Here is a 17237-nt window from a genome sequence, read left to right on the forward strand (position 1 = left end):
AAGCTTTACTTGACCAAAGTATGAGGCAATGGCTCCTTATTAGGAAGGTTATATTCCGACAAGTTTAGCATCAAGATAAACAATGTATTGTCAATGTCAAAAAATACATTGAAACATCAACTTTCCTGTAATGTTATTAACCGATTGACAAACGATGCTAAACTATTACACAAACTGTGCAAACAAATTCCTAATACAACTAACTCAAACTTCTGGCAGGAATATGTGGAAGATTATAATTCAGTATTTTATGACACCCCAAATGTTAGTTCAATACAAAGGAAACTTTTTAACGCCAAGCAGAAAAATATCTGAGAAAGCTTAGTGCATGGATTAGTAATGGTTAGAAGGGTAATACGTTATTACCTTTTTGTCATGTATTTAAATGCATTGAAGCTAACATCACTAAAATAGCTTTATTCTGCAAAGCCTGGGAGGTGGGTACAATTGAATAATTAGTGTTCCATATTAATAAACTGTCCGCACACATTGCTAATCCAATGCCCTCGATCATATAATTATGTTGGCCTGAGACACCTGCTTTTAGATTCTGTTTCTCGCGCAGCTCAAACCAACTTCACGTTTAAAAACGAGGAAGCCACAAGGCCACCGCGTAATGGAAACACACAGCTGGGTTAACAAGGCTCAATATCCGTCTTTTATTCCACATTCCAGCACTGAGATTGGTCCATAAAACATCATAGAGAGCATAAAAGCCCCACTTTGTGGTCTGTCAGAGGTATGCGCTCAGAGAAACACACACAGTACTCAACAAAATCACAAAGACTTTCAAGTGAGCTTAGCCCTCCAGTACTGATGTTCTGAACTGTTCACACATAGGGTTATTATGTCCTTGAGTTTATTACCTGTTGCCGTCATACAGCAGAAGGAACGATTGATTTTTTCCAAATGTATATTATAAGATATAAGAGATCATTGTCTTGATGGCTGCTCCAACCAAGCTCCTTCACAGCATACACGTCTATCCTGGAAGATTCACCCAATGTTACCCAGTGTCTCAGTAAAAGACTAATCCAGTGACAGTCTACATTTGCAGGCCATTGAGTCTGCACCCAATGCAAACTCATTTCAGATCAAAGTCAACATTATTGTCAATTCCACAGACAGGGATCCAAATTCAGTTTACCACCATCCCAGAGAATACAAAAATAAAAATCCTCTCCAAGGACGGACAGCCGTTCAATAGATGTCGTCTGTAAATTAAAAAGATAGAACATTGACAACATAGGTAGTCCGAATGCTGAAAAATGCATGTGTCTATAAATAAGAAGAATATGAACCCAGGTGGATGTCAATAATCCTGTGGGAGCCATCAAATCAAAATGAAGGTGAGAATCAGGCAGGACCACAGGGACAGGCCCAGCCATTACTCAGGATCATGTATCTGTACTGTGACATCCCAGTACAGAAAACACTTTTCTGGCCGTTATTTTACGCCATTAATCAGAAATCGAATAGAAACATTTTTACCATATTTGGTCACATTTTCAATGAGTGTGAGTGTGACTCATTTTGGTTGGGCACCTTGAAACATCCACACTTTAGAAAACTGTAGCTTCTTTGCAGCAACATCCATAATGACATGGATACAACTTCATTTTCTAGCAGTATTAACTTTAGCACGTGAACACATACAAGGAATTCTACAATGGCTGCACGATTTGTGAAATGATATTGTGGACTGTATAGCGAATTGCGATTGCAATAAAAAATGGTATTGTTTGCTTGCTTAGTTACGCAAAGGAAAATACACAGTTTAAAAGTGTATCAATTTAAAACGTCTACTTGCTAATCAGGATCTATTTCCACTGGTCTCTGGCTCTGCTCGCACAGTGGATAGTCATCTGACCAAACACGGTAGTCTTTACTGCCTATTCAGAGACTGATTGGTTGGCTAATGGCTATGCATCAGACTGCACACAAAATGACTACGAAGTCACAGAATCACTGAATTTTGAGTGTCATATTGTGATTGGAATAAGATACATTGTGCAACCCTTAATCTGATTTAGTACCAAAGGTACCAGTGTGAGTCCACTTCTATCACTTCACGTCCACCACCAGCTCAAGTGATTGTTTGTTGTACCATGTGACAAAGCTATATCTGTACTCCTCTTCCCCAAAGAGCATGTTTCTCACAGGATATTGTTCCCTTCAATCAGATTTCAATATAATCATAGCTTCCATTTACACCAAAAAAAAAAGCATTTCATACCATTTTATTAAATACATGAAAGTGTCTTCTAGATATTTGGAGTCTGGGCAGGCTTTGATGTACAGTAAACCGATGTCAGGCAGAGGCATACAACTGTGAGTGAGTCATTCTAGTTATTTCATAAAAGTCCAAACTCTCTGGAGTTGTTCTCTTCTGGCTGCTTGAATTGAGTGTTTTTCCATATTCTGAATGCAACCTGTCCATTCATATGCATATAAGTACATGACAACATATGGCAGCAGATGGTAAGCATGAATTCATTTTTCAAAGTATCACATGTACCTGAAAGCCTTCCAGACTTTAAATCAATACAAAACTAAATGTCCCATCAGATTTAATGTGTAGTGCAGTTACCACATTTTAGACTAAGTATTTGTAGACCCGTATTGGATACTGTGTGCGCCTATAACAAAGGCATCTTAATGGGAACATATTACGCTCATTTCAGGCATTTATTAGTATTTTGTCTCTACTGTGACATGTTCACTTGCCCAATGGTTCGAACGGGTCTTTATTGTTCCCATACTGCCTGTGCTGCAGCACCTCTTTTCACCCTCTGTCTGAAACCAGAGCCCAGTCTGCTCTGATTGGTTAGCTGGCCAGATCTGTTGTGATTGGTCAACCGCTTACAAATGTCTCGGTTAGTCCCGCCCCTTACCATATCATGTCAAATGTGTTGGAGCGCTAGCCAATGGAAGGGCAAGTATTACATAGTGATGCCACTATATTATGGAAAACCCCTCTTGAGGGAACAGAGGGATTTTAGCCTTTGTAGATCATTTACATGCACAAAAACCTATATAACACATGGGGAAAACTTAAAAAAACAAAAGGGCCTCAGCAAATGCAGTTCTGCTTTTCCTGGCATTACAACACATGCGGGCAGAGATAACAATGTGTCAGTTCTTCATTACATTACATTGCATTTAGCTGACGCTTTTATCCAAAGCGACTTACAATAAGTGCGTTCGTCCAACAAAATACAACTTGAGGAAAACAGAATCATATAAGTACATTAGGCTTCATAGAGCAAAAACATTTCAAGTGCTACTCACCTGGCTTTAGAAAATCATATTTACTATCACTATACGATTGCTGTATCTTACACTTACAATTCAAACCGAGTTGGATGCAACTACAGTGTTGCCACAGTTTGACATTTCAAAAGGTTTGTGAGCTTTGTTTATGGAAATATCCCTTTTGCTTATTCAAAATGTGGCATGGGATATGAAGCAATAGTCTTTTTATGTATTTGAATGGGTGAGCTGAATGGATCACATGTGCAGTAAAGATCACAATGCATGAAGACCCCTAGAAACAAGAGATGGATTGAAAAAAAGAAGAATCTTTCAAAGCATGTGATTAGACAAATGAGTACTTGGATGTGTGGAAATGCATCGAGAAGAGTTTCCAAGTGATTTACAGATTCTCCCTTTGGTTTTTCCACTAATGAGAACATCTGCATGAGTGGAACAGATGGAGTGAGAGCGAGATAGCCGAAGGGGAAGGCTGTCTTTGAGGAGGAAACAACTAGACTTAGAGAGACTGAGTGCAGAAAAAAAATAGTTGAAAGAATTCAGTAAGTGGTTCAAAAAGGGGGAGGGCGATTGGAATCAGAATAGAGCTTCAAGTAATTGTCGAGAAGAACAATTGTCAAGGCACTGCACAAAGAAACTCCAAGACGTCTTTTTTTTGCACTCACTAATTCATGTAATTTTGGCTTTTGATTTCCTCCTTTCCCCTAGGTGCCAATGCCCGGCTCAATTCGAAGGGCCTGAGTGCCAGCAGAACAAACACAGTTTCCATGGCAACGGCTATGCTTGGTTTCCTCCCATGATGCCTTGTTTCGAGAGCCACGTGTCGCTGGAGTTCATCACGGACGTGGCGGATGGACTGCTGCTGTACAGCGGCCCCCTCGCCCAGCTGCAGGCCTGGGACCCGGAGGACTTCATGGCCCTAGGTAGGAGACGTCTCTAGCTTCATAACATACAAATATACAAAACCTGACCTTTCTTATCAGCTATGTGTCAGTGGTGGAGACATTTGTGGTCAAAATGTACATACACTTGTAAATAATATGTATGTCATGGCAGTCTTGAGTTTCCAATAATTTCTACAACTATCATCTCTCTGTGATTGGATTGCTTGTGGACAGTGCTGAAGAAAAGGACTGATCAAAGTTTCAACCAGAATCTTGCCAGAAGCGCCTCCTTGAGGTGAAAATGGCCGAGGGACATGTAAACCAATATTAGCATTACTGTATGTATGTATATTTTTTACCCTGGAGATTTGATCACATTTTCCGAAGACCCATAATAAATTCATAAAACATGTTTTGTGACAAAGAAGTATGTGCTCCAATCACTCTATCACAGAAAAACAATAGTTGTAAAAATAATTGGAAACATAAAACTGCCATGACATACATATTCTTTACAAGCGTACATTTTTGACCACAACTGTATTAGCATTCCAGTATTCTGGGGAAAAAGGCTTTTTTTTAGGAATGTATCATTTTTTATTTGAAATTACATAGTATTTATATTACAGTTTTCACAATTGACCATTCTATACTGTGATCCATCTTTTAAGGTTCTTTCCAGTACAATGACTGGAAACCAGAGCACAAACAATCAGAAACATTTCAAATAAAATCTACAATCTAATGTGTTTTAACAGAAAGAAAATAAAGTAGGGAGCCATTGAGGAAAGGATGATCTGTATTACAAAGATTTCATATTTCATATTATACCAGTGACTTATTTGATGTCATTTTCCTGTAATTGCTTTTCTAGCGCCTACACACAATTTTCCAATAGGTATATTTTTCGGGTATTTCTGGATATTGAATCTAGAACCCTGAAAAGAAAAAAATATATATTAACCTGTTAAAGGTGTACTTTTCTGTATTTCATTAAACCAACCAGAATCGCCTTAGGTTGCGCTAAGCACGAGCACAGGCGATGGTGCCAAATAAATAAAGTGGAGGGTGAGTAGATACAGTGTGAGGTATGCTGCTTATGGTAGGCTTGTAGCCATAGTTGTATTCTACATTCAGTGAATCAGCCTACTTTTAATAAGATGAGAATACAAAGTCTGATTATTGACCTTTCGTTATCAGCAGGTATTGGTCCTGATTGTAAGGACACATGAGTTAGAGAGGAGTTAGAGTTTTGTAGACCTGTATCTTCCCAGTCTTGAGAAAACGCATCACAAACAGTGCATACATTATATTTTTGCCTTTTAGCATTACCTCAGACTACATCCATTTCCTTCGACAATACTTGATTGACTTCAAGCTGATTTGCCTGAGGGCAGCCTTGATTTATTAAAGTTCAAGACCTTTATTAGGTGAGGTGAATAATGGAAGGATTTAGTGTGGCAGGATAAAGAAGAATGGGAAATAGAAGAGGTTTCATCTCAGCTCTGGAGCTCTACTCCTAAAAGAAAGTTAGGATCCAGTTTAAAGTCACTTGATACTTGAGTTCATCTGCTAGGGCTGTGTGGGTGTATCTGGATAAAAAGGTTGTGAACTACTAGACTACATGTGAAGGAGCGGTCATATTTGAAATGGTGAAATTGTGCATGATAAATACATGTTCAAGACCCACCTCTACCGCACCACATTTTACTGACTGTCCTTTACTTTATTTATTTTAAATCTTACATCTTTTTTTATATTGCCATATTGTATTCAATATGCTCCTTAGATATCTTTTTATTTTATTTGTTTTATTATTTTCTCTTTATAGCTTTGTGAAGCACCTTGAGATGACGTTGTTTTAAAGTGTGCTATATAAATCAAATGTATTATTATTATTATTTAATATAGACAAGCTAATCTGTGCCGTTGACCAATAGCAAGCTGTCATGACAGGGCTGACCTTTGAGGGAAACGAGAACTAGGGTGTTTCTCAATGTCGAGGACACTTGCTTGGTAGCACGTGTCTTCCGAGTCACTTGCTTCAGAAGCGAGGCAAGAATCCTTCCTAGCCTCGGAAAACGAAGAATGGTGGAACAGGCTAACAGGTGTGCAGGTGTGCGTCATATGAGGCACTTTCCACTCTCTCCACACTTTGCATCTTTGCAATACAAGTGAGTAATGTCTCTCACTTCTGTATGTGCTGGGGGTTTTGTAAATAGCACTGGTTGAATGGCCCCATCTCTGACAATCCACCCCTTGCCAACAGGACTCCATAACAAGGGTTTGGGTTCGGGCTGCGACACCATATCGCTGTCTGAAACATTGCTCTTTACATGTTGTTTAAATGCATCCTCTGTTGGCGGCAGATTTTCCGAGGCTGCATCTGTTGCTGATGCAATTATGAACCTCAGTTCATCCAAGTTTGTGTATCAGTCCAATTTCCTTTTTTCCATATAGCAGAAGCGCAAATTATCTTGCGACTGGCAAAGACTCTTCCAAGATAGAACAAAGCAAGAGAGAGTCCAAAATGGGCCAGATCTTTGAGCTCGCTGAGATGGGTCTTGAGTTTGGTGAATTTCATTTCATTTCAAACCTTTATTTACCCAGGTGTATCCCATTGAGGTCATTGATCTCTTTTTCAAGGGAGACCTGCTCAAGTAGGTTCCACATGAAACATAAAAACATAAACAGAACAACAAAAAGGACATGCTGTTGTCTTTCCTATTCTGTACAAACGACTTGTTGTGCCGCAGCCAGTGAGTGCACGACATGCTGGTAGACAGTTAGACATGTCTTTTCCAATTTTCTCACATATGATGTTGATGGGGACATATCTCTCTCTCATTCCATGGCCTGCATGCATGTACACTAGAGATGTACCAAACATGTATGCTTGCATAATATATGAGCAGTACTTCCACACCTGTGTCATCAGACCTCACAATGATGCGGGAATATGACTCGGGAAAATCCTGAGTGTAGTCTCTGTGGGGCAGCAGTGACAATGTAGTTGCTCACAAACATGCAGAGTGCAGTCTTGTTTCCACTACTCCTCAAGTACTTCCTGTAGTTTGGGACATTTGTTTTGCTTTAGGTTATAACACTTGTGTTATTCTTCAGAGATGGGTCCTCATTACAGATCTGCACTTTTGCCTAAATATTTGTTTTTAGGCCTTTCAACGTCTCATTTTTGTTCCCATATCAGGTTATCGTCAGACATCGGTATATTGGAATTAACAATAAGAGTTCAAATGAACAGGTCTTCTCAATGTTGTTTGAATAATTTTGGGAAGAAATAAAACGTATATTTGCGAGTTGGCATCTACGATTGTTTGTAATATATATTATACTATATATCAGTGTTTCCCACAGAATGTGATTCTATTTGTGGGGGCACCGCACCCCCCCCAGCAAGAAAAGCCAAAGGCCCCTTAACCTATTCGGGTGGTCCACGAATCCACTCCCCCCCTCAAATAAGATAATACATGGAGTTCATGGCTACTGTAGACAACGTTCTTGTTGCTCTGTGTTGCGTTGTTAATGAGTGAGACACTCCGGAGTTGAGGATCTGTGGGGTTTATTCTCCCAACAATAACATTTACAATTCAGGCATTTAGCAGACGCCTTATTCCAGAGCGACTTACAATGACCAGTTACAGGGACATTCTCCCTGGAGTAACTGAGGGCTAAGTGCCTTACTCAAGGGCACACTAGTAGTGGTGTTCCAGGCGGGATTTGAACTCGCAACCTTCCGATCATCAGCCCACCTCACTATCCATTATTAGACCACCACCAAAAAAAAAAAAAATACGATATTTAATTGTGGCGGCCCGCCACAATTAAATCAATCTATGGGAAACACTGATATATATATTATTACGGGAGGTTACAACATTATATGATTTGCATGTTTTCATCAATATGTTATGGCAGAAACAGAAATGTACAGGAGAAATACGCTGCACTTCGCCTCTCAAATTCCCTCTGAATTGTACTGACGTCTACCGAATGTTTGTAGACAAAAATCCATTTTCGGTTCAATTCCCAGAGTCTCCTTTGCATTTTGAAGTTGTGTAGTTCTGTTATGAATGGATTTCGGTGTGTAAACTGAGCTTCGGCAGGTTTACATCTCTAGCTCTCGGGAATATTCAGTCATTTTCTTTTGTTGCTGTAGCAATATTGTTAAAGTTTGAAGACAATACAACTTGTTGTAACGGAGAACACATTGTCTCGGTTTATTTACTGTTTTAATCTGAGAGACTAACGCCTCCTTGTCTCTCTCGCTACTTATTTTCTTGCATTCTGCCTCTCCTGGGAGAGATGCTGGTAGTTCCATCACTGCCAAAGTAATGTGTGTGGGAGGGAGGTCCGCCTGGAGAGCCTGTGTGTGTGTGTGTGTGTGTGTGTGTGTGTGTGTGTGTGTGTGTGTGTGTGTGTGTGTGTGTTGTGTGTGTGTGTGTGTGTGTGTGTGTGTGTGTGTGTGTGTGTGTGTGTGTGTGTGTGTGTGTGTGTGTGTGTGTGTGTGTGTGTGTGTGTGTGTGTGTGTGTGTGTGTGTGTGTGTGTGTGTGTGTGTGTGTGTGTGTGTAAAATAAATGGGTTTGGAATCATTCTGAATTATTTCTGTAGCTTACGTTGGTGTCTGTGTGCATCTGAGAGCCAGCCAGTGTGTGTGGTTGGATCCTAAGGAGCTAATGTGTTTGTGGCGTTCAGGTTGAGTTGTCACTGCGCAGAGTGTAATTAGAGTGAGGCTGTACAAATGTAGAGCTTTAATTAACTTGTTTCAAGGTTCACCTACTGCATGAAAAAAAAAATCCATCAGCAGCCTAGACTATGCTGGAGCTTAATCATCGTCGGCTGTCACTCGTAGTCAAGTATGACTGTCCTCCTTCTTGGTCCTTGTGGGTCTTCAGGTGGGCGTAGAGGCCGATTCTGGACCTGATTATTCTTGTGCAATGTGGACATGGGAATGTAGTGGTGGAGGGTTTGGGTTGGACCTGTTTGGTGGTTGCTCTCTCCTTCCTGAGTCTGCGCTTGTCTTGTGCAGCATAGCAGAGGTCATCATTATATAGTGCAGCACCCTCACGGACAAGGTTTCTCCAGGTCGCCCTGTCTGTTGCCATGTCTTCCCAAGCTGTTAGGTCTATGTGGCACTTCTTTAGGTTTGTTTTTATGTTATCTTTGTACCTCTTCGTTTGGCCTCCAGGGGCCCGTTTCCCTTTAACAAGCTGGGAATAAAGGACTTGTTTTGGGAGGCGAGAGTCAGGCATGCGGATAACATGGCCAGTCCATCTGAGCTGGTTTTGGGCAATGGTGGCAGTGATGGTGGGAATGTCAGCCTCCTCCAGGACGCTGTTGTTAGTGCGCCGATCCTCCCAGCTAATCCTGAGGATTTTTCGGAGGGATCTCTGATGGTATGCCTCAAGTGCCTTTAAGTGCCTGCTGTATGTGGTCCAGGCCTCTGATCCATACAGAAGAGTGGGGAGCACCACAGCTTTATAGACCAAGATTTTGGTCTTTGCTTGGAGGTCACGGTTCTCAAAGACTCTCTTCCTTAGCCTTGAGAAAGCCCCACTGGCACAGCTGAGGCGATGGTGTATTTTATCATCAATAACAGCTTTTGATGATAGGAGGCTGCCAAGGTATGGGAAGTAGTCCACATGTTCCAGTCTGATGTTGTCAATGGAGATGTTTGGGGGTAGGACAGGCGTACTGCTGTTTGGTGGTGGTTGGATTTGGGTCTTTTTATGTTGATGGCTATACCAAGCTGTTTGTATGCTTTCGCAAAGGCTGATAGGATACTCTGTAGGTCCTCTTCCGAGAGGGCTACAAGGGCGTTGTCGTCCGCATACTGCAGCTCCATGATCGATATAGTGGTGGTTTGACCTTTAGCCCTGAAACGGTTGATGTTGAGGAGTTGGCCGTCAGTTCTGTACATGATGTTGACTCCCTGGGGCAGATGCTTGCTTGTGAGATGTAGGATAGCAGCAACAAAGATGGAGAATAGCGTTGGAGCGATGACACATCCCTGTTGTACTCCTGTGTCAACCCGGAAGGGTTCAGTTTTGTCTCCACTGCCACTGTGGCTGACATATTATCATGCAGCAGTCTCAGTACCCGGACGTATTTTTCTGGGCAGCCAATCTTTGCCAGTACCAGCCAGAGGGCCTAACGGTTCACTGAGTTGAAGGCTTTGGTGAGGTCGATGAAGGCCATGTATAATGGCTGATTTGGTTCCCGGCATTTTTCTTGCAGTTGGCGAGTAGTGAAAATCATGTCTGTAGTGCCTCTGTTTGGGCGAAATCCACTCTGAGACTCAGGAAGGATGCTTTCTGACAGGGGGGTGAGTCTGTTTGTTTGGAGCTTAATACATCTGCATTCAAGTATGTTGATATGAAAGTATATCAGGCAGGGATACCATGAGGGAATTTACCCACCAGTTAATAAACTGTTGACTGTGTAAGCCATTCACTACACTGAGAATAGACATTCCTACATCCATGACTTGGTTAAATCACTTGCGTGCAGGGAGGTGCACAGACATTTTGGGGGGCAGGAACTGAAGTGAGAAAAAGGGCATGACTTCCCATAATAATTTATTAAAAAAAGTTTTAAAACAAAAATTAAAAAATAGTTGCACATCTCTGACTTACTGACCAATTTATTTTGATACACTCACGCAATTGTTTAATACTCAACAGAATTCTACAAAATAATCAGTTAACACAGAGACAATGGTCTTCTTTAGTATTCACTAAGTACAAGAGCAGACAACAAACTACAATTAATAGTTATTAAATGAGCAGCAAACAATCAAAAACGATGAAGTTACTGTTTAAGGACATTATAGGCTAAAAGATCGTTATGTCGGAATTCATCTATAGAAATAACATTTCAGGGGAAAATACTGACTTGACGTAAGTAACGTTCTGGGGAAGTTGTGAGGTGCTATGTTTTTTATTCTTATCACCTGCAATGCCTTGGTAACTGCATGCAAATGTGCGCATTTTAATTAGGCCTAGTTAACGACTAATTTGCATATCAATGTGGCGATTGTGATGACGTTATTAGATGTACTGTATTCACCTGTAGTGTCTCCCCTTAAGTACAGTAGGCCTACATTAGCCTGTATACCCATGATAAATTGCCTTAGCTAAACCTTGAGCTAACTTATCCATTAGCTGTACCCCATTGTCTTTTGACTAATTAGCTGCCAAGAAGCCAAGAAAAGCCGGCATAACATGGGACTTTAAGGTGGGAGGTGCTGCTACCTGTCTGTCTGAAGTGACTGCCGATGACTGTCCTCACTGCTGTGCGCGAGAGTGGAGGGAGGGAGGGAGGGTAGAGAGCATCGGAACTTCACAGTCTAATCTCCCGACCTGATATTTTTATTTTGTATTCAATCAATATGTTTTTGGAAAGGGAAACTGTGTGCAAACAGCAGTAGATATATATTTATTTATTGGAGAAACATTTTTGAAAAGAAGCACCCCATAAAAAGGGCACTTTCTCTGGAGGAAGAATGAGGGCAGGGGCTAAAGCCCACTTTGATGTATATGTGTGCACGTGCCTGCTTGCGTGTACACTTTTCTCTGCATTGGCCAATTGTGACCCAGGTACTCCTAAACAAAAACACGCCTGTTTGCTTTAGAGTGGTGCAGTTATTAAGAATTGTTGTAGGATGCCCCGGAAGTTAGCATCACAGGGCCTCCCTTGACAAAAAGCTATTGGATTTCTTTATATTGCAGAAAATAAGATTTGTGGCCAACACACATTTATAACACTTTTCGTCAGTAGTATAATCTCCACATATCAATCCCACTTTTTTGAAGGGTAAATGCAATTGGCAGAAATACAAAACTAACGTAATGCTAAACAAACTACCTCACGTGGCTTATTTCAGGCTTTTAACCAAAAACACGTTCAAGAAACCATTGACTTTCGATGGCAAACCGAACTACACTGGGGAAACATTGATTTCAAAAACTATGAAATCAATGTTTCAAGAACATTAGGAAAGACAGGGATATATACAGGACATACAGGACTAATCACACATGGAAGACACAGCTGGTAACAGGACAATCAAAATGTCACTAGAAATGCAGTGAAACTAGGACTCATATAATTATCGTGGGTATTAGACTTTGGGGCAGATGCTAACTGGACAAAATAAAAGGGGATCAGCTGCTTACAGGGAATATCTACACAACTTTATTTGGAGAAAAAACACAAAGTACACACCTGAAATGTTGGTATGAAGGCAGACCAAAATTGAATCATTTAACAACTCGCCTTTGTTTTCTAATGAAAATAAGTTTGGGGGGTTGTTTTTAACCATTTCTACAGTAGATACTGACAGTCAAACATCCTGTTTTAATCAAGAGCATTATCCTATATCAGAATCAGAATACCTTTGTTCGTCCAGAGGTGAAATGTACATTTGTTACAGCAAGTAAAGAGCCAAAGATAGCATAGTATCACCGAAGAAGCATGCATACAAATATTAACACAAAACCACTTCCTGATCCTTTATCTTTCCTTTGAGAATTGAGTGTAATCCACCCTGGATCTGATATACAAATACATATTATAAAAATAAAAATAATTCACCAGCATGAACCTCTGTCATATCAGTACAACACTGAATGACCAATATCAGATTTTTAATAAAAAAGGATAATACTGGCACCATCTATTCTGGTAGCATGCCAATACCACAGACTGTGTACCTCACTAATCAGAGAATCAATATTATTTTTCAAAGGATATGAGATAAGAGAAAGAAGAAAGTGAGACACATATGAAAAGAACATTCTAGAAAAGATATCTGCCTCACTGTCTTTATATAGCTGAAAAGTTAACATCACAAAGTGAAAACAGCTAATAAAGCTTGCATGCCTGCGTAACAAATAACGTAAAGAACAAAGCATTGATGGAGTACCAGTGTTGCATAGATTAAGGCAGTGGTTCTCAAACTTTTTCTGTCAGGCCCCCCCTTTGGAGAAAAAAAAAAGTCGGGCCCCCCCAACACAAGTCAGGCTCAGTGGCGGCGCCAGAGATTTATTTTGGGGGTGCTGTGGGGTAGCTTGACGTTTCATAGAGGGTGCTCAAACATTTAGGGTTTCCCATGAATGTACCGGGCGCTACAGTGGAATGTTCTACTGCAACACTCCCCACGCAAATACACAACGTACCCGCGACTGTTACAATGAAGGCTCGATAATCAGCTCACGGCTGCATATAGATGTAAGCAGGGGTAATGTGCTATTTTTATAGGTGGTGTGTGGACCTCACATAGGGGGGTCCGGGGGCAAACTCCCCCGGGAAATATTGAAGTTAAAAGCATCAATCTGGTGCACTTTGAGAGCAAAATGAAGAGATCTATGGATACCTCTCTCAACATCCATTTGAAACAGAACAGATTTACTTTTTCTTTATGGATATTTTACAAATCACCCTTTTAAACTTTATTCTTGTTTTACTGTCATATAGTATTTCATACCTGTTTTTCATTTATTCTCTTATTTTCTATAACTATAATGATCATATAAACGTGTGCCTCGGAAATAATTGTTTACATTAATGGTGACCAAAACGTTTGAGACCCACTGAGATAACACTGAGAGAGTCCTTTAGCTCACTGAGTCTCTCAGTCTGACAGGAGAGGACTCTCCTCCACCTTGTTGTTGAAAAAACTCCTTATATCCGTTAGCGTAGCTCGCTAGCACCAGAAGCTAACAACAACGATCTCCGGTACCGGTGCGCTCTCTCTCTCTCGCTCGTGCACACAAAATGGCTCGTTACACACACACGCAGAGCCGAGCTTTATTGAAACACAGAGACCCAGACGTAATAATACTGCATCATATTATTTTCAAATCAATAATTTTTCAATTTATGATTTTTTTTAAAATCTTTTTTTATTTTTATTTTTTATAGCCATTTTTCCTCCTGGTCTCTCGCGCCCCCCCTGGCATGCCTCTGCGCCCCCCAGGGGGGACGCGCCCCACACTTTGAGAACCACTGGATTAAGGTGACAACGAGTTGGTTTCTTTGACCAGAATCTGAACTTGTCTTCCCTTCAGCAACTAAAACAACAACTTTTTGATTAAGTAAGATTAGTGTGGCACAAGGGGATAGAAACAAGCCTTCCAAACTCAACCTAAAAACACAGCTTCAAGCATCCAAGAGCCATAATGGATTTACTCGTAATTACAAACAGAATCAGACAAAATGGGGTGATTCACTCACGAATCAACTCGCCGTGAACTGAATACCGAAGCTCTGTCTCGACATGAATGTATTCTAAGTATTAAGGCTGTGCTTGAACGTGTAGGGGGCCACGCACTGCACCTGTTGCATGAACTCAAGTTCAAAGTGTAGTTTTGAGAGGGCTATTACAATTGTATTCCCCGGATGGATAGTGACTCGGAGAGAAAAAGAGGTCAAATATGGATTTGAGGGAGCAGCAGCAAAGGAGACTTGTACAGAAGCAGAGCTGCTTTTTGCTTTGTGAATGTCAAGAGGCAAACAAGAAGCCACTAATACGACTCCAGAAATTAATTTCGCCCGTTGGCTCGTGTGTGAGTTTTTGTGTGCGAGACATTGTTCACCTTGTTATTAAGCCTTGTTAAGGGATGCTGCCCATTGAGCCGATCACATTCCCCGCTGCTTCACACACACATTGCCGCGCGGAGACCTTCAGCTTCGCATTGAGATGCTGGTTTGCTTTTCTAAAGCCGCCCACTCATCCGCCCTTCATCATGCCGCAGGGCAGCTGTACCAAGCCAGCCCTGCTGTGTGGACCAGAGGAAGTGTAGTCACTCTTTACACACACACAAACACACACTGGGAGCATAGCTGTGTATTACATCCAATCTTGGGACGGCTGCCCGGGGAAAATAGATTACAAAGGTTATAGCACGGAGCTGGTGTTGTGTGTGTTTGAATTGGTATAGGGCACAACAATACACATACCCAAACTGACCTTTGGTGTAGATGCAGGTTCCATTTATTTCCTAAGTCTCTCCTAAAAATGTTAATTATTGTTTATTCATTTATGAAAATGTATGAAGGCATATTCATTTTGAATTCAGTTTGTTCCCAGGTGAGCTCTTGTTGCACATGTTCATACATAAAGACCATCCAAATTCCAGGCACAAAATGGCAGCAGTTAAAAAAAACATGTATCTTCATTGAAAAATACTGTACCTGTTATGTTATTCAAGAGTGGAGCGTAGTTAAGTTAAAGCCTTTTATTGTCATTATACACAGAGTATAACGAGATTCAGAGTGCAACTCTGTCCCGGTGTGCAAAAAATACAAACAAATACATAACACTAAAAAACACGGCAATAGGACATACAATCATACGGGGGAATAAATAGTTACAAATATTGATATAAAAATAGTATATAAAGTGCATTAAAAGTGTGTGTATGTGTGAGAATGGTTATAGTTATTGCATTATGTGTGGTGGTTGAGCAGCCTGACGGCCCAGGGGTAGAAACTGTTTTTGAGTCTGTTTGTCCGTGACTTGAAGCTCCTGTATCTCCTCCCAGAAGGCAGGAGAGAGAACAGTCTGTGACCTGGGTGAGAGCTGTCCTTTATGATGTTGTTAGCTCTGCTGCGGCAGCGGGAGGTGGAGATGTGTTCCAGAGAGGGCAGGGGGCAGCCGATGGTTTTCTCTGCCATCCTGATCACTCTAACAAATGATTCAAACCACACAATTGCACACATAGGTTTTTAAAGGCGTTGAATGATCATAAATAATGGCATGCTGTATGCGTGATGTGAGCCTACATGCTGTGGCCACTTCTATACAGCTCCGGCTCAACAAAGACCATTTAAAATACAGAGCAAGGCAACAATAGGTGCTTTCAATAGGCATACGACATTTCAAAACATCCTAAATTCATGTGTGCTTTTTGTGTATGACAACAGGTCATTTAAAAGCGGTTGAATAAAAAGTGTGTGAAGCACAGAGGGCCAGGCTGTCACCGTGACTCACCGCTCTGCAGAACAATAACACTCACACACTCTCTGTGTGTGTTCTGTGTACCTGTGTCGGTATAGAGGTTTTGTTCCAAAAGCACAAGCCTGTCCACGGCTCCTGGCTTGAGAGATGCCTGGTGGCATGTGACTGTATATTCCCACCGGTGATAAATACCCTTTCTGATTTTACCTCCAATTGTTTTCAGTGTTTGGCTCGCTCCTGCTCCAGTACTGTCTCAATCATCTCCTGTCTGGATCCCCACCTGGTGGGAGGCTCACTGATCAGCTGGTGAGCGGGGAAATCTAGCTCTCCCTCGCCACCCCCCACTCCTTCCCACTGAATCACAAACTGTTCACAAACTTCTTGAAACATATGAAACACCCTCAGTCCCTGAAACATTTGGAATTGATGGATTTATTTACAATTATTATAATATTATGTCACAAAACCAGTTATAATATATTTTTTACAGCTCTCATTCAAAATGTTAATGCATTCAAACTAAATCGTTTTATGGCATTATATTGTATATGCTTTACATACATTTGTATAAATAGATAATACACATGCCTCGGCACATATCACCCACAGTCTCATGTACACTGCTTTAACATTTCTGATGACTAAAAAAGGTTATTATTTTACCAGTGGGGTGCGTGGGTAACTCACAAATTGCAAGGTACAGGCTGAAGACACTGCATTCAAAGACATAAAATACGAGAAGAACGGGCATCATTTTTTTGTGGTCAATTGTGATTGTTGTTAAACACCACAGTTGGGCCTAATGTGGTCACAGCTAGCCGGGAAACAAGCTGATGCAGCTCTGAAGACAGATTGTGGCTAGTTAGCTATGTAGCTAGTCCTGTGTTCAGAGAAGAGGAGAGTGAGGCAAAAGGACCGTTAACACCTTTACTGCCATTCGCCACCATCACGCTCACAGTGGAGTAGCAAGCCTGTCGAACGCAATGCAACTCGATCTGTTCAGCACAACTGTCGATCCAGTTTCATGTTCGGTTCTGAGACCAGGACCCTCAATGCTCGACTACAGCATCGTCTCAATGAGTCAAATACCAACCTCTTT

The 17237-nt window shown here is 41.1% G+C and overlaps 1 protein-coding gene across 1 annotated transcript in view; it reads left to right on the forward strand.

The window, feature by feature from the left end:
* The window catches only part of LOC117551614 (neural-cadherin-like), a 508256-nt gene that overhangs the window by 373397 nt on the left and 117622 nt on the right, over nucleotides 1-17237 (forward strand). The window contains exon 27 of the mRNA XM_034224543.1: nucleotides 3982-4196. Within this exon, the coding sequence (XP_034080434.1) occupies nucleotides 3982-4196 (215 nt within the window). The remainder of the gene's footprint in view (nucleotides 1-3981; nucleotides 4197-17237) is intronic.

The sequence above is a fragment of the Gymnodraco acuticeps genome, unplaced genomic scaffold (assembly GCF_902827175.1).
Source record: "Gymnodraco acuticeps unplaced genomic scaffold, fGymAcu1.1, whole genome shotgun sequence".
NCBI classification, from domain to species: domain Eukaryota; kingdom Metazoa; phylum Chordata; class Actinopteri; order Perciformes; family Bathydraconidae; genus Gymnodraco; species Gymnodraco acuticeps.